We start from the raw sequence: 23605 nt of genomic DNA, 5'->3' as shown, positions 1-23605 counted from the left end.
CAAAAGTGGCCGCTTTCAGCTTTAAATAATAGTTCCTAATCTCTCCGGTGGCGCTAGTTAGGCTCTGGGACATAAGCCATATAAGGCAACAAATAACCCGACCAAATTACGTAGGTTGTTTTTGTTAGTATTTCGGTGTATGGTGGCGCCGCCTAATTAGTGTTTTTGATGGACACTTTTCATACATAGAGATTTGGCTCCTTTATATAGTCTCCATGTATTCACTGCTCCTGAAAACAACTACCTACTTATACTTACTCGAAACTGCATGGGCTATAACCGCGAAAATCGAAGTTCGCAAATTGCGGGCGTCTTTCTCCGTCACTCTAGTTACGCCTTCATTGGATTAAAAGAGAAAGCTCCCCGCAATTTGCGAATTTCGGTTTTCGCGGTAGCCCCTCTGGGATTCAAGACCAAAAAATCTCCGACAGATACGTCATAGATACGTCACTGTTAAAACTGTCAATGTCACTTATTTGACTGTCAAGTAAACATTTCAGGTTTCATCAACCTTTTTCTAATATGCTACTTTATATTGGTTGGCCATCATTGATAAAAAAAAGTTTTTGTCAAAGAAATACAGCTTTTGTCAGCGACTGTACTTTGTTTTCAACAGTCAACTAACATGGAGACAATTCTAACGAACCTAAAGACATTAAGGTTGCATTGTTTTACCAAAGAGTATTCCTAGACTAGACTAGTCCTTTAAGTCTCACTCAAACAAAACTTAAAAAAAAACCGGCCAAGTGCGAGTCGGACTCGCGCACCGAGGGTTTTGTACTTAGTATTTGTTGTTATTAGCGGCAACAAAAATACATCATCTGTGATAATTTCAACTGTTACTATTACGGTTCATGACAGCCTGGTGACAGACAGACGGACAGACGGACAGCGGAGTCTTAGTAACAGGGTCCCGTTATTACCCTTTGGGTACGGAACCCTAAAAAGGGAGCAAAAAGAACATTGTCCATGCACTGTCCAGTCCAGGAGTCGTAGCACGGTACGCCTATCACCATGCCCGTCACGTTCTAACAAGTATGTGAGTGCGAAAGTGACGGACTTAGTGACAGGGGAAACCATGCTGCGCGGGCTGACACGCTCACTTGACGAGTACTTGTACTTGGCGAATAGGCAATAGGCCGCCGAACACAAGTCACTTGGCGTTGGCGATGTATCGGCATTCCGCGAGTCCCCGACTCCAGCGAGTCCAGCACACGCATACGAGTGTCAGCGGTCTCGGACGGCTAAAGATTTATTGTTTCCGATTTTACTGATTTGTGATCATTGATAAATAATTGTTTTCTCCAGTAGGTATTCAAATAATCTCTTAACGCATTCACTGCCAGGCAGGGGGCGTGGCCTAGGAACAAACTTGTATGACGGTGAACGCACATGTGCGTTGGGGGCAGTGAATGTGTTAAAGGATGTAATATCTACAGAAAACAGAAACCGACTTTACTAAACAGTTTTAAATGCCACCAAAATTAATTATGGCCACAGTGCATCGCGTGACAATTACAATACCTACCTAGGCCTAAACATAGTTATGTTATGTTAAAATAAGTAGGTACAGTATTTTATCACGGTTTTCACCAAATGTTCGTTTCCGAGAGCCCACAAGTTGCCAATGTTCCCATTCAAAATACTCAAGTTCTACACCTGTGCCGTTATTATTTGAGAAGTTCCCTCGATAACAAAAATAAAACGAATTAGGTTTTAGAAGTTTCCAGCAATAAATGTACGTATGCATATGTACTCGTATATGCTGTTATAATTTTATAAATAAATACATACCAATGTTATTTAGAAAATTTCCGCAAAATAACTGGATATTTGACAGAAGGATAGTTCATATAGTACCAATTGCAAGCTTCGTGCTGGAATGGACGACCAACCCTGCACATAAAAAAAATATCAATGAGGCTCGTGAAAAGGATATAATATTAAATCAGACGACGTCAGCGCCATGGTAGGTAGATAGTTGTTTTTCATCACACTTGCGCAGTAAGCGTGCTATTTGACGCAAGTGCAGCGGGAGCTATAGCCCATTTTACTCCCACGGGAGTTATAGCTTTTTTTTTTTACTTATGCCATTAACTCATACGAACCAAGTAGGTTTTAAGTTTTAAGTAAAATACTTGTTAAATTTTTTAGTATAGAATAAGCAAGTTGAGTCACATGCTGGCCAAAAATAAAAATGAACCGGCCAAGAGCATGTCGGGCCATGCTCAGTGTATGGTTTCGTGCTTCCGTAGTTACTCGCCCGGCAAAATGTACTTTTTGCAAAAACTCAAAAATGGCTTAACCGATCAGGTTTGCTATAGTTTTTCTTGAAAGTCTTTAATAAGCTTTACTTTCACGATTTTTTTCATATTTTTTGGACCCATGGTTCAAAAGTTAGACCATGGTCGAGAAATGGGGATGTTTTTTTTTTCGCTTTAACCCTATAGTGTGAGGTGTCATTGGATAGGTCTTTTAAAATGAATATGAGTCTTTAAGAACATTTTTTTGATAAACGTAATATTTCCGGAAATATTCTCTCTGAAAGAAAAAATAATCTTTCTGAGTCCTCCTCTAACTTTTGAACCATGAGTCCAAAAAATATGAAAAAAATTGTTAGAGCTTAGTAAAAACTTTAATGGAAAACTATAGCGAACCTGAAAACCTAAAACCGTTAAAACTGGTTCAGCCGTTTCTGAGTTTTTGTAAAAAGTATATTTTGACGGATGGGTAACTACGGAACTCTACACTGAGCATGGTTCGACATGATCTTGGCCGGTTTTTTTTTTTTATTTGACCAGCAGGTCACTAAGCTTGCTTATTCTAAACTAAAAATGGAGTTATGATGAACAACTACGAAAAAAACGACGTTTTGTTAAATCTATTTTTTATCACTTTGTTAATTTAAACATCCTGTAGCTCGTAAAGTATTGACCGTAGAGTAAAAATGAATATGACCTAAATTGTAAAAAAAAATATGTAGAATCTTTTGTACGAAGTAATAATAATGTTATTCGTACAGATATTAGAGATATGAGCAAAAATCTGAAAAAAGGTACCTTAAACCCACTCCTACATCCTCAGCACAACCCCCACCCCCGAGGACTTTTAGTATGTTCATCTGTACACCACAAGGTATAACTATACCAATTTTCAAAACTACACGAATTATTTCTGCAGATCGCCCATTTTCGGCTTAATTTGACGTAGCTATAGGGGTTCATGGCGTTAGCCGCGATAGCTAAAGACGCCGGTTCGAATCCGGCCTTCACCACTGGAGGGCTTCGTCACTTTTTCTTTAATATATGACATCTATTACAGTTTTTAATTTATATAAAGTAGTGCGACTACTTAAAAAAAAAAAAAAAAAAAATTAAATAATTTGATTTGTTCTCAAACTTGTTTTGTTTATGTTTAAAAATATTTAATTTGATTAATTTAAAAGCCGTTTAAAATATTTTTATAAAATTTTCAATCGAGGCTGAATGCCGGTCGGGTCCGTGCCTTCGATGCCTTTTAACCAGTCAAAAAACCGGCCAAGTGCGAGTCAGACTCGCGTTCCAAGGGTTCCGTACATTATACAACTTAAACAATGTATTTTTTATGTGAAACGTGAGTGAAATGTATTTAAAAACCCATAGGGGTCGGATCAAAAACTAAGTAATTAAGTCCGACTCACGCTTGACTGCAATTTCTAATAGGTTTTACTGTAATCTATAGGTAAAGATCTACTTTGTGTATTTTTTTCAAAATTTTAGATCCAGTAGTTTCGGAGATAAAGGGGGGAATGGTAATTTTTTGCCTATTTTATTGAATAACTTCTAAATTATGTATCCTAAAATTATAAAAAAAAAAATTTGAGATTCTTACAATGAGCTCTTTCATTTGATATGTAACACGATATAGTTTGAAAAACTTTATTTTTTAATTTTCTCATTTACCCCCAAAAAGTGGCCCCCATGCTTAAAATTAATTTGTTTACGTTACATGTCCGTCTTTGGGTCAGAAACTTACATATGTATACCAAATTTCAACTTGATTGGTCCAGTAGTTTCGGAGAAAATAGGCTGTGACAGACGGACAGACAGACAGACAGACGCACGAGTGATCCTATAAGGATTCCGTTTTTTTCCTTTTGAGGTACGGAACCCTAAAAATGACAATATGGCGGACGAATGTCTGAAATATCTGATGTTTTTTTTTTCTTTCTTTGCAACTGTGATGAAAAATATTACGTGTAACTCCGGGGGTAAAAATATTGCAAACTCGAGTCTTTAATTCAGCTGCGGCTGTCGTGGATCTATTACCCCCCTAGTCGCACAATGTACTATTGTAAGCGAGGTTAAAGACTAGCAAGAACCTGCATGCAATAGGGTAGTTGACACATGTTGAATTTTATAACTAAATCTAGTTAAATAGATAGATAATGAGCAATTTATCACAATAAATTGGAAACTTAAAAAATATATAAGAATAATAAAAAAATACAAGACCTCAGTTTCGAAAAAAAAAAACAACTTTTTTTTAAACTTTTAAATAGGAAAAAATAAAGATAAAGATAAAATATTGTATCGGAATCGAATGGTACCCTTACTTTTTTCCTTTTGGAAGTTGAAAAATTACTTAAATTTTGAAACTTTCAAGTCCTGTATTTTTGTATTATTTCCATATATTATTTTAATATCTACATTATCGTGATAAATTGCTCATTTGCTATCTATGTTACTAGATTTTGTTATAAAATTCAACATGTGTCATCATCCCTATATTCATAAACGCAACATTTCACCGACAAAATCGCAATTTCCTTGTTTTCCATACATCGAAACGGCTTCTAAGCAAAGTGACACAGTGACGTCACGATGTGTTGCCATTTGTGTTGGTTGCACAGTAAAGTGGCGATGCCAGACTTTGACCATCATTTGTGACTTTTGTATTGCTTTAAGACAATGGGTCCCACACAGACATTTGATCCTCAAAACAAACCTGATCGACTGATACCATTAAAAAAAAATGTCGACTACTCTATTTACGTTACATTGCCGACCTTTCAAAAGAACTTCATTCAAGTTTGATCAGATACTGTCTGCATTGTATTTAATGAATATTGCATGCAAGTTCTGGCTAGTCTGAACCTCGCTTTAAATAAGTATGTCTAATGGCTTTAAAACTACCTAAACGATAAAGTGAAAAATCGAATGAATGTGTATTTTGGCTCAACATCAAATGCTCATACCAATAATTATATTACATACTCATCCATGGATCTCCGAATTTCTTCGGGGGTCAACGTAGCTGAGACGTCTGGGTAGTTCCGCCACCTTTTCTGCCCAGGGTCCTTAGCCCACGCGACTTGAAAGGGGGTCAAACCAGGGTCCTTCTTGTTGCTGCAGTCTCGACAGTAGGCCTTGAGAGGAACCTGTAGTTTTATTTTGTCTTTCGTAAAGTGTTTCAAACGTCCCCGTCCTACCCTACTCCGATATTTTGTGAGATCTGGCGTAAGTCATGGAAGTAACCTTGGTTCGTTGGAATTCATAGTAATGGTCAATGACTTGCCTCAGGTTATCAAAAATTCGGCTTGCCTGCTTTTTGCTGACGATCTAAAGATATATTTACCAATTAAAAATACTTCGGATTGTGCTAAATTACAGTGTGACATAATTTAATTTAATGTGACATAGATACGGTGATTTCATGGAGTATAGCTAATAAGTTGTATTTTAATACGTAATTATACAACAGTCAGGGGTTGAGTTATGTGAGTGTCTATGTGCCCGCATGTCTGTGGCGCCGGCGTCGACCGCGACTGCTGGCCGAGCTGCGCGGGCGCACCAAGTTACTTGGTCTGGCGCCGTTGACGCGCGCTGGGCGGACCCTCAACATTACAGCGGAAAATATTGACATATTCTCATGTTCTCTGAATGAATTAAAAAAATCAGAATTGTATATATTATGTTATAGACATGATGATATACTTTAGATATATTTTATTAATAGTTACACTATTGTCTTAGGTTTACCTGTATAAATAGTTGTAAGTGTGGAAATAAATAAATAATGGTACGGAACCCTTCGTGCGCGATTCCGACTCGCACTTGGCCGGTTTTTTTTTAAATAACTATCACGGTATTCAATATATGAGATCAACTAAAATTCGCAAAAAAATTTCAAACAAATGTTATTTATGTTATTTATCTGCGTTTGAAGATCTTGGTCAAAGGAGTGAAACAAAAACAAATTGAAAGACATTTAGAGTTCTTTGTTGTGATTTACCTTATACATAGGTATAGCTTAATCGAACCCGTTTTAATGCAACACCAAGATATGACCTTAAGGAATTTTAGTAGAAATACATAATTGTGTTTCATACCTACAAAAGTGGTTGTTTCAATTATAACAATGTTTCGATCATGAGTTCATGACCATAACAAAAATCACTGTCACTCTTTTTCACAAAGCATGTGTTATTAAAAAACAAATTTAAATATCAATAATCAACTAGGTATTGGTAAGACTTTTGAAAAAAATTACATTATTTTAAGTTTAATGTAAAAATGTAAGTAACTTATAGTATAATAGGCTATTCTACATTTTTATATATTTTTATAAACGTACGTACGTTTTAGAGCGCTGGTGGCCTAGCGGTAAGAGCGTACGACTTTCAATCTGGAGGTCGCGGGTTCAAACTCCAATGAGTTTTCGGAACTTATGTAGGTACGAAATATCATTTGATATTTTATCAGTCGCTTTTCGGTGAAGGAAAACATTTATAGATTGTAATAATGTGGTACATCCCACAATAAAAAAGGAGAATTATATTAACACTCACCTCCATATCATACCCGTTCTGGAGTAAGCCAAGGCTCTATTCTCGGTCCTTTGTTTTTTATTTTAATGATAAACGATCTCGAAAATGTAGTTCACCACTGTATATAGTGCATTAGTTAGGAGTAAAATAGAATCGGGCTCTATAATCTGGACCCCTCATGAAAAGTGCTACACCTTGCTCTTAGAAAAGGTACAGAAAGCTTTTCTCCGCTTCTTGTATAAAAAACATACGGGTATTACCCCTTTTTATACCCAACTAAATTCTTACTGGGTGTGCTAGGCTTTAACTCCCTTGAGATACGGCGTAATGTCAATATATCTACATTATCTACTGCATCTCAAATATTAAGAGGAGAGTCTGACTGCTTGGACTTGGTGGCGAAGATGACTACCTTTTTAGTTCCCGACAACTACTTGCGAGGTCGTAACCATCGCCTTCTATCGAATGAAACCTTTCACACAATAGCACACCAGTACTCTCCAATCGTCCGCTCTCGGACACTCCTCAACAATTTTTTATCTTTTGCACCTGACTGCGACTTGTTTGCCGACAAAAACTATAAACTTTTTTAAAGATTTTTTTACGTTTTTGTGAATCAACATAGGTAGCTTATTAATTATTGCCATATTTCTCCTATAACTTTATTACATAATATATTTAGTTTTAATTACTTAGTTTTACAGCGCATTGGCGCCCTTATATAGCTGTAATGCTGTAAAATTTTATTTCAATAATTCAATAATAACATTTAAGTAAAACATCGTGAGTAAACCGGACTTATCCCAATAAGGTCGTTTACCCTCCGGGTTGGAAGGTCAGATGGCAGTCGCTTTCGTAAAAACTAGTGCCTACGCCAAGTCATGGAATTAGTTGCCAAGCGGACCCCCGGCTCCCATGAGCCGTGGCAAAATGCCGGGATAACGCGAGGACGATGATGATGATAGATGTACGTAGGTATGTGTAGCTTCGATAGCCAAAAGGTATTTTTATTTCTTGAAAATAATATCGGTATATGTAAAAAAAAAATGTTTAAAAGGGTCTTTCAGGCTGAGCTAATAAGAGTGGCCCCCACGAAGGATTTGGTTATACTTTAAGGTGGAGTAGTGGCTGGACCTTAGAACACTGTACGCCTAATAATATCAGCCGCCTAATAATATCTTCTTTTGTTTCAGATTTACCTATTCACAATAATGTTAAAAAATTAAGGTAATTTTTAAACTTTTATTTTAGGTTAACCAAGCATGCGAGTGAAACCAAATAAATTCACAATTGAGGAGGAGGGAATGGGGTTAATAATGCATATTTTTACTGACCTTTATATACTTAGATGAAAAAAAAAATTGATATTAGATATTATTACCATTTGTGTACAGTTGTAGTAGGTAAGTATGTAAGCGACTTGGTGTAAGCTGCTATGTTAACTTTTATATTTAGCTTTAGCGCTAGGCTACCAATGAATGGATAAAATTAAATTATTTAAGATTTTTCTACCTATAGTTTACCTTATTTTCATCTGGGGATTGTTTTAAACCATCACAGCCATGGGTGCGGCGGTACTTGACGCAGTCCAAATCGTACTGGTACGAACGCGGGAACACGTCCTGGTGAACTATGTATAAAATATGATGTGTCATCCTACATAGCTTTTGAGGATAAAGATAAAGATTTTTTTCAAGTAGGCAAAATTATTATAATAGGCTTACGAACGTCAAATAAAGCTACGCCGGCTCTAACCCCTCTGACCTAACTCTAGCTCTAACACCTCTGACCTAAGAAGATTTAAATCGCTCGTAAATTGTAGTTGGGTAGGTAGTAGGTATCCCAATATGAGACCGGCGAGAAATTCGGCGGGACACATTTTTAATTTCAAAACATTACATCTTAAAAACTACCATGCATTAATTTAAAAAATAGAATTAAAATTACTACAGAATTCATGAAATAACATACAGTAAATAGGTATACATATAATACTTTCCCTAAATTAACGGGGTTTGAAAAAAAACGGGTTATATCGCCCCAAGTTTGAAAACAAAAAACACGGTTTATATCGCCCAAGGAAAGACATTATGTGTCCAATCATTGACTTTTGTATGTTACCTGGTTTGACTATGTCTGTAGTCATGCCGTAGTCATAGTATGCATCGTGGAGAGTATAGGCGTTGGCGCCCGGCTTGTCCACCCAATAAGCTTTGTCCTGCAGCACCATTTGATCCTTCACGGAATCTGGCAGCTCATTAATCGTTGGTCTAAAGAACATTTATTTAATACTTACATTACATTTATACAAGAATTTTGGGTGCAACCTTTTCACATGAATACCTACCTAAATAGTTATAGTGATTCTCTTAAGTGACTGTATATATATAGTATAGGAGAGCTAACGTGAACACGAAAACATTTAGTGGCTACCTACATACATAAATTACAATAGGGATGATGGATTGATGATGATGACACATGTTGATGTACATACCATACTGGGATTACTGGGCTATAACCGCGAAAATCGAAGTTCGCAAACTGCGGGCATTTTTCTCTGTCCCTTTAATTACGCCTTTATTGGAGTAAAAGAGAAAGAGTACCCTCTGGTAAGTTAGTGCACTACTGGTCATTTTCCCTGATTCGCCATTTTCGTTAATTCGTCAGTTTCCGTAATTCGTCAATGCCAGCAAAATCTTTGATTCGTCAATTTCTAATTCGTCAGTTTCCCTAATTCGTCAATGCCAGCAAAATTTTTGATTCGTCAATTTCTAATTCGTCAGTTTACCCAAAGATAGATATAACTCCGTAATAGATGGATACAGTCTAAGGAAAAAACGTGCCTCGAAAATCAAGAAAATTTGATTCTCGTTCAGAGGGCGCTACTAGCTTTGACCTACTGTCGTATAGATGGCGTTGACGGTTTCGTTTGTTATTTAACAATTTTAACGCATATCAGTGAAAGAACATGGGACAAAATCATAAAAATAATTAATGCAAATAAAATAAAACATTTATCCTTATTTAAATATATTTTATCGTATTTTTATAAATATTTATTTTTAGTTTTAAAGTGTGTCGACAGATGGCAGTGAATCTACTGGGGTTACAAAATTTACTATGACAGTACCGCTCTAGTATAAGTTACTCTATGGTTTACCCAATATGTACCCAGTATGTCACTTTCAAATAGAGCGGTACTGTCATAGTAAATTTTGTAACCACTGTAAATTCACTGCCATCTATCGACATACTTTAAAACTAAAAATGAAGATTTATAAAAATACGATAAAATGTATTTAAACATGGATAAATGATTTTTTTATTTGCATTAATTATTTTTATATCATTTTGACCCATGTTCTTTCACTGATATGCGTTAAAATTATAAAAATAACAAACGAAACCGTCAACGCCCTCTATACGAGAGTAGGTCAAAACTAGTGGCGCCATCTGATCGAGAATCAAATTTTCGTGATTTTCGAGGCACGTTTTTCCTTAGACTGTATCCATCTATTACGGAGTTATATATCTATCTTTGCTTTCACTAACTAGTCAATTCACGCAATAGTCGAAGTAGATATTTTGATGAAATTTTGTGTGTACCTGGGCTCTGGGCTGGGCCTACAATAAATAACTTCATTCACGAAGACGCGTGCGTAGGTTCCTATTGCCATGGTATTAAAGGTTAGTTTTGACTGCGCGTCATCGTGAATTACACTAGGTATAAACGTATAGTAAGAATCGAGTTTCTCGCGCTTATCATGTAAATACGAAGGCCAAGCTTTTAATGTCATATCTGAATTCTGTGTTGAAGTTGGTTGAGACTAAAAACGTAAAATTGACAAATAAATACCTCGGCGGACATAGTGTCAGCTCCCTGGTGAGCGGCTGCAAGTACTTGCCAACAGTCCGCTGCGTGAGACGCGGCGGCCGGCCCGGCGTCAGGCTTTCATCGGTGAGAACCACTGGTGGCACGCGGTCATCGAGAAGGTAGCTGAAAAACAATCAATAGGGTATTCCACATTTTATTTATTAATGGTATCAGTCGATCAGATTTGTTTCGAGGATCAAATGTCTGTATGGGACCCATTGTCCCTAACAACCATTTTCGGTCGCCGTTACGACACGGTGTAGACACATCTTGCGTCGACACCGTCTTTTCCGGTCACAAAACGGTCGCAGTGTGGTCGCCGTTACGTCGTCGTTACCAAAATGGGGAAGGCTCGACACAGACACATTTCAGTCACAAAGTGTCGTCGCCGTGTGCACACATTGTTACCAGTTTGCGACTAGTTATCCCAAAATCATTCGTTCATTTTGTTCGTTTCAAATGGGAACTGTCAGATGGAAATATACTTAAATAAAAATAAACAAGTGACAAACGCCATCGATAAGAAGGATTTACAAGACGTAAGTATTTATTGTTTGCATTTATATTACATTATGGTTTTAAATACTATGGGAAATTAAACTGCTCGAGTGATTTGATTAACTAGGTGTAATTTTATCAACGCGCCACCTCATTATTTTAGTTTAGCCAGAAATGAAATTATTTACTTCTCAGTGCATGTGTTCATAACTACATTATTTGATGCAATTTTAGTGCTCCGATGCATATACTATACCTAAATAATAAAAATAACGCTTTACATACTACTAAACTTGGTAATTATGATGTAAAAATATGGTTTAAGGCTGAGAAAAATTCCAGTCACAAAGTAGTCGCAATGTTACGACTCTGTGTAGACTCTGTGTAGACACTGTGTAGACATATGTCAAAAGTAGTAACAAAGTTACTGGATTTGCAAAATGGCTCCTTGTACTCATTTGTTTTCAGATCAGTGTTGCCAGATCGTACCTTTTATTTACGTACTTTTTGAATAGCATATGTACTTAAAACGTACCCCGCCCAAAACCGTACTAAAATCGTACTTTTTGGCTAAACCGCACATTTTAGTACGATTTTACGTACTTTTCGTATGAGCGGTTCAAAAATATGCTATAATGGCGTAGAAATAATAGTGACAGACCAAAAAAGTACGATTTATTTGCGTAAAAATTTGTGACTTTTTGTTTTGGTATTTCTGTGCCTTACTATTTTGCATATTAATACTGTTCCTTTTGCCCTGAGAAAAACAAACTAAACATAGTTTTTTGCCCAACGTGACCGCAAGTTATCTTTATTTTCAGATCTAACCAATTGCTACAGAATACAAATGACAAAGAAAAGAAGCAAGAAGGAAATAAAACAAACAAAAATACAAATGATTCCTCGACGCAATCGGGTGATTCTTAAATTGTGTCCAGATTTTTTGTTTTTGTCATAAAAGTTTTGAATGATTCACGGCTAGTTTCACTACCTATATAGACCGTGATTACCCTTTGTATTGTTTTTGAGCTCCCGATATTTCGACGCAGTTACATGCATCTTATTCACGGGTGACTGAAGATAGCGGGTGGGTGTCAAAGTTGTGTAGACTGCGCTCTGTCTACCCTCATTATATCATATCGGGGATATCGGGAGCTCTAAAACAATACAAAAGGTAATTACGGTCTTTTTTTTTTCATACAAAACATGGTACTATATTGGTGATTCTTGAATTGTGTCCAGAAGTTTTTTTGGCATAAAAGTTTATTTTTCAGATATTGTTACATATAAAGTACATACAAAAAGTGAGCGTTCCGTGACATTTCTTGCATTTTCTAAATATGTATTCTTTATCTATGAGGATCTCACTAGAATACCTAATATAATTAAGTCGTTAATTTTTAATTATCCTGTATAATGATCTCAGCAATTCGTTTTAGTAGTTTAAGTTTTAAATAAGTATTAAATAAGTACAGACGGATGGTTGTGATATAATATATAGACTGCGAGCCACGAACCGATTTTAATGACCAATAGCCTCCCGGGCGAAAAATCGTAAAGTGGAATACCTAATATAATTAAGTCGTCAATTTTTAATTATTATTTATAATGATCTCAGCAAGTCGTTTTAGTTTAGTAAGAACCTGTTATCGATTTTAGTCGCAAAAATGTAAAATTGTTAGATTAAGTCGCAGAAATTGTACACCTTTTGATACGTACTTAATAGAAATAACAAGTACTGGTTTCTATTAGCACGTCTTCTCATCTTGCAGTTTTGCAGATCAATTTTTTGAAAACAGACTCTAATATAGTAATGTTTTTTTTTTCAGATGGACGTTTAGCGCGCGTAAAGCACTGATTTTGTTGCTCATATTTATTCGTAAACTTCGTCAAGTTTGGACTGCTAAAAATAGTAATTTTGTATTACACATATCCTGTACTCTACCTTTTACAGACTAAATTTTTATTATTATGACTGAAGTAGTGTAAGTTAGACGAAATCAATTTCTAGTATATTGTTTTTGAAATCATTTTAGATCATTTAAAGTTTTTTTTTTTCATACAAAACATTGTATTATATTGGTGATTCTTAAATTGTGTCCGGAAGTTTTTTTTTATAAAAGTTTTTATTTTTCACACATTGTTACATATAAAGTACATACAAAAAGTGAGCGTTCCGTGACATTTCTTGCATTTTTTTAAATATGTTTTCTTTATTTATGAGGATCTCACTAGAATACCTAATATAATTAAGTCGTTAATTTTTTTTTTAATTATCCTGTATAATGATCTCAGCAATTTGTTTTAGTAGTTTAAGTTTTAAATAAGTATTAAATAAGTACAAACGTATGGTTGTGATATAATATATAGACTGCGAGCCACGAACCGATTTTAATAACCAATAGCCTCCCGGGCGAAAACGCGTAAAGTGGAAAACCCTGGTTTTTTTTCTTGTTATTTTATAATAGTTTAGTATGGTCAACCACTGAACAAATATTAAACTTTAAAATATTTTGAGCCTTGCCAAGATAAGGGTTAAAAAAAGTATGCTTAGAGAATGTTAATAATTAAGGTTTATTTATCGAAGCGTTGATAATATTGGAAAGAATACCATTTCGGTATTGCAATCCATAGCAAAAACTTTGCATTTAATGTCGTCTAAATTATATTCTCTCAATTCTTCATTTTCATAAATGAGCGCTGTGGCATATATGTTTATGTTTGATGATTTAAATGGCAACTCAAAAAAAATATATTTGTTTTTTATATTCCCGCCGAAGACTTTTATTTTTCCTTCTACACAAGTAGCGTATTGCATTTCTGTTAAATTTTTGTCAGTAGTTAGAAACCACTTGTCCTTATTGTTTTTAAGCTTAGAATAAATTTAAAAGTGGAAAAATTACTGCCTTGGGTGAGACTTGAACTCACGGCCTCTGGATGCCTCGGCAGAGCGCTGGAGTATCTATCCAGAGGCCGTGAGTTCAAGTCTCACCCAAGGCAGTAATTTTTCCACTTTTAAATTTATTCTTAGCTTAATAGCATCGATCGCAGACGTTTCTGCTTGTTAAAAATTAACTTATTGTTTTTAGATATCGAGTATTTGTTACTAATTCTGACTGTCTTAAAAACTTTTTCACCAGTTTCCAGTAAAATTTCGTTTTTGAGGGCGGGATCTGATTTGTTCCAAGTAGTCTCTATATTCAATTTCGACAGTTCTTGTATGCGATTCGCTACTTGCGCCAATGGTTGGTCCCCTTTTCGTAACAGGTTTTTAATACTGTAAAGCATACCTTCAAAGGGATAGGCGCTAAGAGAAGGTAGAGACCCGAACTTCATAACGTCAATCATTGACAACATGGCATTAAATCTTTTATATTGGACGCTCGATGCCCAAAAGGGACGGTAGTTCGGAAGGGACGACAAAGGGACGGTGCGGCATTAAAAAGGACGGAAATTCGTCCTATTTGGGACGATCTGGCAACACTGCTATTAATGGACAGTTTGACAAACCTTCGTTTTCAAGAGGTATTTTATATTGTCATTTGCGGTCACAATGTTTCGAAACATTTCAGTAACCGTTACGACACATTGTGTAGAGATTTGGTCACAAACTGAACGCAAAGTGTACACAATGTGTCGACACCTTGTTACCGAAAAGTGTACACACGGCGACGACACTTAGTTACTGAAACAATTCTGGTCACATTGTGTGCACACGGCGACCACACTAAGTTACCAAAACTGAACACAGTCGCAAAGTGTAGTAACGGTTACGACACCGTTTCGACACATCTGACATTTAGTTACTACTTTGATGATTCTGCGACCGGAATGGTTATATGGGGTCTTAAAGCAATACAAAAGTCACAAATGATGGTCATAGTCTGGCACCCGCACTTTACTGACGAAACGCTTCTAACAAATTGGCATTACATCGTGTCCGTGACGTCAGCATGTAACGTCGCTATTGCTTAGAAGCCGTGGAAAACAAGGAAATTGCGATTTTATCGGTGAAATATTGTTGCTGTAATATTGTTGCTGTACAATATATGTTTCACCTCAGCAGCTCGAACAAGCCTACTTTCGTCACTCCCTGGAGTGAGGAAAGTGCGACTTTCCTCACTTTAGGGAGTGAAACAAAGTAGCTTTTTAATTTTGTGAAGGCCATCAACTGCCACTTCCAGCTCCACCTCTATTACAAATTCTTTATTTTTTCTGTATTATTCTGTGTAATTCGAAATACATTTTAACCTTTAATATGTTCTCACTACTGAGGTGAAAAATTATATGTGCAACACGAGAGCAACGTTATTTTACATCTCGTGTTTTTGAGTCCCTCGCTACGCTCAAGATTCTAACTTAGAATCACTCGCTTCGCTCGTGATTCATTTATAGAATCTCGCTTTCTCGGCACTCAAAATAAACACTCGCAAGAAAAACCAACTTTCCTCTCTTGTTGCATAAATAACTATTTTAATAAAATGTAAGGAATCGAATGGTACCATTATTTGTTTCCTATTTGGAAGTACCCAAGTATATTTTTTTTAATCAAGTTGTATTTATTTATTACTACATATATATTTTTTTAAGTTTGTGATAAATTGCTCATTTTCTATCTATTTAACTAGATTTAGTTATAAAATTCAATATCAATCAATCAATATTCATCAATACTTGCGTTTAACGGCGAAATGGTGCACTCATTTTCAATGTTAGTACCTTAATCTAAATTTAATGATTAACTTATCTTACTAAGGTTAATACTTTTATATTGCATTAACAAAGTGTAAGTTGTAGGTATATATGTTGTTATTCTTTAAAAATTTATTTGTAGTTTTACATGTATGTAAAATGTATGATTTTTGTGCAATAAAGGATATTTATTTATTTATATACAATATTTACCTATCTTATATATTTAGTCATGCGTTGTACCCAATAGCAACTTCTTAATTTTTGATTTAAAGATGTTTTTACTAGCACACTCGTCTACTATTGATAGATTGTTCATTATTCGCGGTGTGATATACTTGCGCGTCCTTTTACCATAGTAGTTGCTAGCGGTAGCGGTGGTTGGTTTTAAATTGATCAGTTGCTGTTAAGTACTTAACTTTATCATGCACTGGCAGGATGTTCAATTTCTTAAATAAAATCGTGTAATCGTTACTACAGTTTGCTCTAGTTTTTTTGTCTATTATATTTTTTATCAATCGTAGTTGTAAGTTTAATATTTTATCCAAATAAGTTTTGAAGGTGCGTCCATAAGCTATTAACCCGTATCCAATAACAGCGTCAGCCAGTGCATGGTATAACATTCGTAATATTTTATTATTAATTATATTTTTTAAACTAATAATTTTACACAATATAGACCGTAGTCTGTATCTATGTGTATTTTCCAATTAATGTGTTTATCTAGTAGTAGTAGTAAAACTCTTTATTGTACAAAAATAAACATAAAACACGAGAAAAACGCATCATTTGTACAAAGGCGAACTTATCCCTTAAGGGATCTCTTCCAGTTAACCTTTGAGCAATTGAGGGAGAGTTGGAGAACGGTAGACATCAAAGCTGTACTAAACGGCATAAAAGAAAATACTTAGTTTCCTAAAAGACCTATAACCTACAGTATATAGCATGGGCATGGGATTTATGTAAAATAAAACAAATATATTAACAGTCATGTATAGTTATAATATATAATACATATAATACGTTCTTATCTATAGTTAGGCCTAAGTATTTAAATTTATCTACTACTTCTATTAAGTTACATTTACAGTCACGCTTCTCGACATGTAAACAATCGTATGTATGACCATTAATTTTAATGTGCTCTTGACTTGGTTTAACCACACCAGCTCGTAAAGCCTCTCTTTGTTATTCAAAAAAACTGATGAGTAAGTTGCATTTTATCCACAAGAGTGGCAAAGTAACTTGATGCAAATCTTGAGTTTGTATAGCTCATGTTGGCTGATGACTTGAATTGACTTATAAGTAGGTAAGTAATGATTTTGAATGATACATATTTAATTGCGTACATTTGGAATTGTTACCTACATTTAGTATTTTCCTCGCAATGGTGTGGTGGAAAATTTTGTGTTTCACTCGGTAGCAAAGTTTGTTTAACCCTCGTACCTTAAAAGCCTCGCAAAACTCAAAATTCCACTATTCGTTCATTCAATTTTGTAGTTTAAAAATGTGGCCCGTCTACAGGCCCCGTAATTAATCTTATAATTAAGGTAATCTTTCGTGGGTGCATTCATCTAAAATGTAGTTACTTTATTTCACTTGTTCGGGTATCAATATTAGCACGAGATGTTAAACAACAACTTTTCCCCGTTGTTTGTAAAACAAATAACTATTAAGAAATTAATGTACCTATATTAACCACACCCCAACTAGCAAAATATAGTCATATAGAAGTTGAGTCAACGTTTTACATGCAACATCTAGTCTAGTTTGGTTGGTCATATCATAGAGTAACTTATACTAGAGCGGTACTGTCATAGTAAATTTTGTAACCCCAGTAAATTCACTGCCATCTGTCGACACACTTTAAAACTAAAAATAAATATTTATAAAAATACGATAAAATGTATTTAAATAAGGATAAATGATTTTTTTTATTTGCATTAATTGTTTCACTGATATGCGTTAAAATTGTTAAATAACAAACGAAACCGTCAACGCCATCTATACGACAGTAGGCCAAAGCTAGTAGCGCCTTCTGAACGAGAATCAAATTTTCTTGATTTTCGAGGCACGTTTTTTCCTTAGACTGTATCCATCTATTACGGAGTAATATCTATCTTTGGTCATATGTATAAACGTAAGGTAAGTAAACGGTTATAAAAGGCGAAAGTGGCGCAAATTATAAAACTTATTGGTCGGATAATGGTTAAATAAAGGTTTGCATAACGGCTCCAATAGTTTATTAAAGGTATTGTAACGGTTGAGGAATGACCAAAACGTTGTATAAGGGATACAAGGAAAACCTTTGCGCGACCAAAATATCGTATTAAGAGGCCGTAGTCGATTTTGGAGCAAAAATGTAAAATTGATAGATTTAGTCGTTGAAATTATACACGTTTTGTTGCGTAATATCTAAATAACAAGTATTGATTTCTATTAGCACGTCTTCTCATCTTGCATTTGAATAATGAGGTCGCGAGCGTGCGTCACCGGTAATGCATAAAGAGAAGGGGCAGTTTTTAAAAATTCATCAAAAAATTATGGTGGTAAATTATACAAATTGATGTATAAGAATAGTTTCAGCAAATGTTGTAGATTGTTTAAGTATCAAAATTACGTTGAAATTAAGTCGATTTTCAGAGAAATTGTTACTTGTTTTGAAGTAATTTCTGGAGAAAATTGATTTCGTCTAACTTTCATTTACACTACTTCTAAGTCATAATAATAAAAATGTAGTCTGATAAACGTCAAGTACAGGATATGTGTAATACAAAATTACCATGTTTAGCAGTCCAAACTTTACGAAATTTACAAATAAGAGCGACAAAATCAGTGCTTTACGCGCGTTTACCTAAACGTCCATCAGAAAAGCAAACATTACTAATTTAGTGAGTCTGTTTTCAAAAAAATTATCTGATAAAAGGTAAGATAAGAAGACGTGCTAACAGAAACCAGTACTTGTTATTTCAATTAGGTAATAAAAGGTGTACAATTTCACGGACTAAATCTATCAATTTTACATTTATGCGACTAAAATCGACACCGGCCTCTTAATGTTTTAGAACTGACCATTTTCTTTTATAGGAGGTTTAGTGTAACCTTTACTCATTGTTTACCGGACTTTCAAAGGTACATAAATATTTTGGAGTTTTATTTATAAAACTTCTCCTTACATTTATAAGACTTGGTGTGTGTGAGAAAAAAGTGTACCAAAAAACAATACAAGGTAAGTTTAGATGTGCTGTAACCGAAATTATTATTAAGTATTGAACGTTTGCATACTTGGCTAAGGCTGAATTTGTATGGGAAGGTCGAAGGTCACTATATCGGTAAAGTTTATGATGATATTTAGTTTTTAGGGTTCGGTACCCAAAGGGTAAAAACGGGACCCTATTACTAAGACTCCGCTGTCAGTCCGTCCGTCCGTCTGTCTGTCACCAGGCTGTATCTCATAGCTAGACAGTTGAAATTTTCACAGATGATGTATTTCTGTTGCCGTTATAACAACAAATACTAAAAACAAAATAATATATATTTAAATGGTGCTCCCATACAACAAACGTGATTTTTTTGCTGTTTTTCTTCGTAATGGTACGGAACCCTTCGTGCGCGAGTCCGACTCGCACTTGGCCGGTATTTTACTATCGCGCTCTTAGTATATTCGAAATATTAACAATTTATAACAATAATTCTTAATGTTTTTATGTTAAGGTTAGCCATTTTGGTAGAAATCATAGATTTATACTTAAACAACTATAATATAACTTTAACTTAAGTAAATTTTATGGTTTTTAACGACTACAAATGCGCGCCATTGCTAATGTTTTGGTGTTCCCTAAAAACTAGGAAAAACCACTGGACATAACAATCCTAGTATTGAATCTCCCACTTTTTTATTATAACATCTCTTAAATGTCTCCTAAAGCCCCTACCTAACTGATTTGTGTTTTTTTAGAACACGAAAATGGTAATGATTTTAGATGTAGACCAGTTTCTAACTAAAAACCACTTTTGAATGCTAAACGAATCTCTAGCTCGGCGGCCTTGGCAGGTGAATCATTTTAAATTATCAGAAAGATGCATTGGATGCGGGTATTCCACTTATCTAAGCAACGGAACCCCAACTAACTTTTTTATAACGAAGAAAGAAAATGTGAAATACTTGTTGCATTACGGAACCATTCAAGTCTTCTGGGGCAAATTCTTGACCAATGTTGATGCTCACGAAATTACGACTGATGTTTTATATAACCTTAACTTAGAATCTTTTTAAAAAAATACATATAGTTTAATAAAAGAAATATAACAGGTTCGACAAAAACTAAAGGTTTTTCAAAGTTTTTGTTTAACGTTAAGTAATATAACCAACTGTTGAACAAAGGGTAGATAACAGACACACATTGATTTTTTTTGTCATATTAAAGTTATCCTCAATACCACTATATAACCGTCAAATTAAGGTTTTATGAAATCATTTATACAATAATAAAGTTGTATAGACGTTGTAATAATGACGTTAATACGACAGTTCCGTCTTTTCAAAAACCTTTATTAGACTAAAACGTTTTTACGATTTTGAAACTGTTTAGTAAACGTTTTTTTTAAACCATTACATGATCGTTGTATAATTAAGTCGCAAAAACATTTATTTAACATTAAAGACTATTTGGTAGGACGACTTAACTGTCAGATTTATAACGTTTATTTGACAAACAGGTTTACTGAAAACCACTATAAAACTCTTATATAGCTAAAAGTCGTATAGCTCTTGATTTATATGACTTGTTTGCTAGTTGGGACATATCCCAAGGGGCGTTTGATATTTTTATCGTTTTTTTATGATATTATAATAGTTAGATTTTCAACATTGTATGAATTTCGTTCCTAACTCTTATAATAATATTATTATTAATATTATGACAACATGGAATAAACATTATGCATTTTTTATTAGTTTTTTACGTTATTATACTTCACTATTAAATACAATCGTGAATAAAAATTAAGTCTTTAGCTCAATTAACTTGGTGTCAGTATTTATGGCATTTATATTATAACCCACTGCTCTCGCTACTTGCTCTTGACGCTGCCGGTCTCTTGATTGCCGCCCAAAAAACCGCCTCTGACGGCAGCGGCAATTAGGGCATGAGCACGAGCAGGAGCATTATGGCCCTACTTATGTCCCTGCTCATTGCCCGGCTCACTGCCACCGACCATCAACCTGGGCCTACTGTAAACGAGGTATAAGATATAACTGGTATAAGCGATTATTAGTGCTACAGTCTACACTGTCGCCGGGCCAGTTTTCGAGGCCGGGCAGACGGGGCGTCATGGTTTTCCGATGGCCGTGCTGAGTTTTCCGTTTTACGAAATATCAGAACATTGTTAACAATATTTAAAATGTAAAAAAATACTTATTTTTTCAATTGCCTAAAATTTTGATATTTTACACATAAACTAAAATTTTCGATTGTTTAAGTAGATCTATTTTTATTTTTAAGTATAATGGTAACAGTGTCCTGATAACTACGTGGAATGGAAAACTGCTGTTAGGATGCTAGCTAGGGTGGTAGCACCCATTGATCGCCCCCCTTTTGCAAGCTTTAAGTAAATTAGCTTTTAATAAGAATTTACTTCTTAGGGTCATATCCGGCAAACATAGGCACATTACTAGGAGGATCAGTAGGGTGACCCTTTTTTGGTTCCATGTTTTTATTTACAAGTCTTAATTTATAAATTTGTATATATCACACACTTTTAATATTTCACTATAGATTTAGGATAAGTATTATTGAACATAATAAATTGACAAGACACGGTGACATACAATTTCAGCAATTTCAGCGTCGTATTAAGGGCCATATACTCTTTGTTAAGGGCTCTATAAATTATAAAATTTAGCTTCGATGTATTTTTTGATAGTTGACTACTTGTTAACTACATCGCCCCATAAATCAAAAATTGGTGATTTAATTGGTGAAAAAAATGCCTCCTTTTTTTAACTTTGAGGGCTCAAATATCACCATAAATCTAAAATTGGTGATTAAATTGGCGATTGACGCCAATTTCATTTCTGATCCCGTCCAGATGGAATGATCAAATCGACTGATCACCGATCTATCTCATTTCGCGTCCACAATTTAATCACTAATTTTTGATTTAAGAAGCGATGTAGTCAACAAGTAGTGTACAAGCCTTAATAAGAGTTAGGGCCTCATCAAGGCCTCATTCTCAAGTCTTTCAACAAATTGCTTGCGTTTTTGATGCATTGCAGCTTTTAATCGATCAATTGAATTCTTTGAAATGTTACTAATATTACGTGCGAGTTATTGCAATGTCTGTAGAGGCTCTTAAATTTAATACCGTCAACCGGGGCGAATAGGGATGGCTGGGGTGAATAGAAACAAAACTTAAAATATAATACCTGACAATTTCTTAATAACTACCGACACAAATAGTATCATAAATAATGTACTATTATTTTCAATCGAATGATACTATTTGTGTAGGTACCTACTTTTTTAAAAACTGTCAGGTACGAGTAAATCACATTTTACCCAACTGGGGAAGTACCTCCACCTTACATAAAACCGTAGCCAAATATCACTAGACCCTACTAATAGTGTCGTGTTTCTGCCGGTGAGTAAGGTTGCCAGAGCTCAACGAGGGTGCGGAGCTGCGGAGTGTTAGGGTCAGCAACGCGCATGTATAGTCTGTCAAAGGACTATCTCATTTTAAACATAGACAGAGATAATCATACTATCTTTGTCTTACATTAGTACTAGCGCCCAAAATAAAAGGATGAGTATAGTATTTTTTGCTCTTATTTACAGACAAGATTTGCTTGACCAACTACAACTCCTCTCGAGTTGCAGGCGTACATAGGCCATGGAGACTGCTTAACATCAGGCAGACTGTATGCTTGTATGCCACCGACGTATTATAAAAAAAAATTGTCCCTATTCACCTCAGCCATCCCTATTCACCCCGGTTGACGTTGTCCTCTTTTAACGATTTTGAGCTTTTGTAGATGTTTTATAGTTTGTCAAAGGACTGTCTCATTTCAAACAGAGAAAATCATACTATCTTTGTCTTACACTAGTACTAGCACCCAAGAGAAAAGGATGAGTATAGTTTTTTTGAGGTTTTTTTTGTTCTTATTTACTGACAATTTGGTTTAGGCTTGTGCCTGCTCGGTCACTACAGAGAGCGCTCCGCTCTCGGTCAATCGGTCAAACGAACTAGTTCGGTCTTTTAGTTCCTTTAGTTCAGTTCGGTTGTTGAGAGCCGGGAATGAATAGGAATCGGTTGGATTTTTTCTTATATTTAGTAACTGAATACAATTTAATTTGTATAATACCATGTGTCAATATTAAACATTAAAACACCTTAACATAATTAAAAAAAATCAAATATGAAAAAAAAATTTGATTTTTCTTCATATTTTACGGGCTTAGGAGTGTCACGTCGTTCTTTCATCTCGTTTACATTCGTGTCAGCGACATTGTCAACCGTTTCGTTCCATCCATTTACCGTTTTAGTCAGTCAAGCGCTCTCCAATCCCACTGAACTAAAGGACCTAAAGACCGATTAAGAGCGTGCAAAAAGATTTAGTTCCTTTCGGTCCTTCACGGGATTTCATTCTTAACAGTTCTTAGTTCATGACCGACTCAAGCCTAATTTGGTTTGACCAACTAAAATCACTGGCAACATTATTTTCATCTCAA

General features: G+C 35.1%; 1 protein-coding gene and 1 long non-coding RNA gene across 3 annotated transcripts in view; both read right to left on the bottom strand.

Annotated features, from left to right (window-relative positions):
* LOC134754495 (uncharacterized) overlaps window positions 1-23605 on the bottom strand; it is a 400626-nt gene that overhangs the window by 218769 nt on the left and 158252 nt on the right. The gene's annotated exons all lie outside the window — the stretch shown is intronic.
* On the bottom strand, window positions 1785-21701 carry LOC134754418 (uncharacterized). Its single transcript, XM_063690741.1, has 6 exons — window positions 21513-21701; window positions 10668-10808; window positions 8930-9078; window positions 8332-8438; window positions 5256-5419; window positions 1785-1896 (listed from the first exon to the last, which is right to left on the bottom strand). Exons 1-6 carry the CDS (start codon window positions 21584-21586, stop codon window positions 1800-1802), a joined length of 732 nt encoding a protein of 243 aa, XP_063546811.1. The 5' UTR covers window positions 21587-21701; the 3' UTR covers window positions 1785-1799.

This window comes from Cydia strobilella, chromosome Z (assembly GCF_947568885.1).
Source record: "Cydia strobilella chromosome Z, ilCydStro3.1, whole genome shotgun sequence".
In the NCBI taxonomy this organism is placed as follows: Eukaryota; Metazoa; Arthropoda; class Insecta; order Lepidoptera; family Tortricidae; genus Cydia; species Cydia strobilella.
Note: the sequence above shows the minus strand (reverse complement) of the source record. Positions and strands in the feature narration are given on the sequence as shown.

Bases quoted from the DNA above. Each gene is read 5' to 3' on its own strand.
- LOC134754418 (XM_063690741.1), bottom strand. From the start codon at position 21,586: ATGGAACCAAAAAAGGGTCACCCTACTGATCCTCCTAGTAATGTGCCT. The intron at 9,079-10,667 runs GTATTTATTTGT...AATGTTCTTTAG, and splicing joins CTGACACTATGTCCGCCGAG to ACCAACGATTAATGAGCTGC. The intron at 5,420-8,331 runs GTAAACTATAGG...ATAAAACTACAG, and splicing joins AATCCCCAGATGAAAATAAG to GTTCCTCTCAAGGCCTACTG.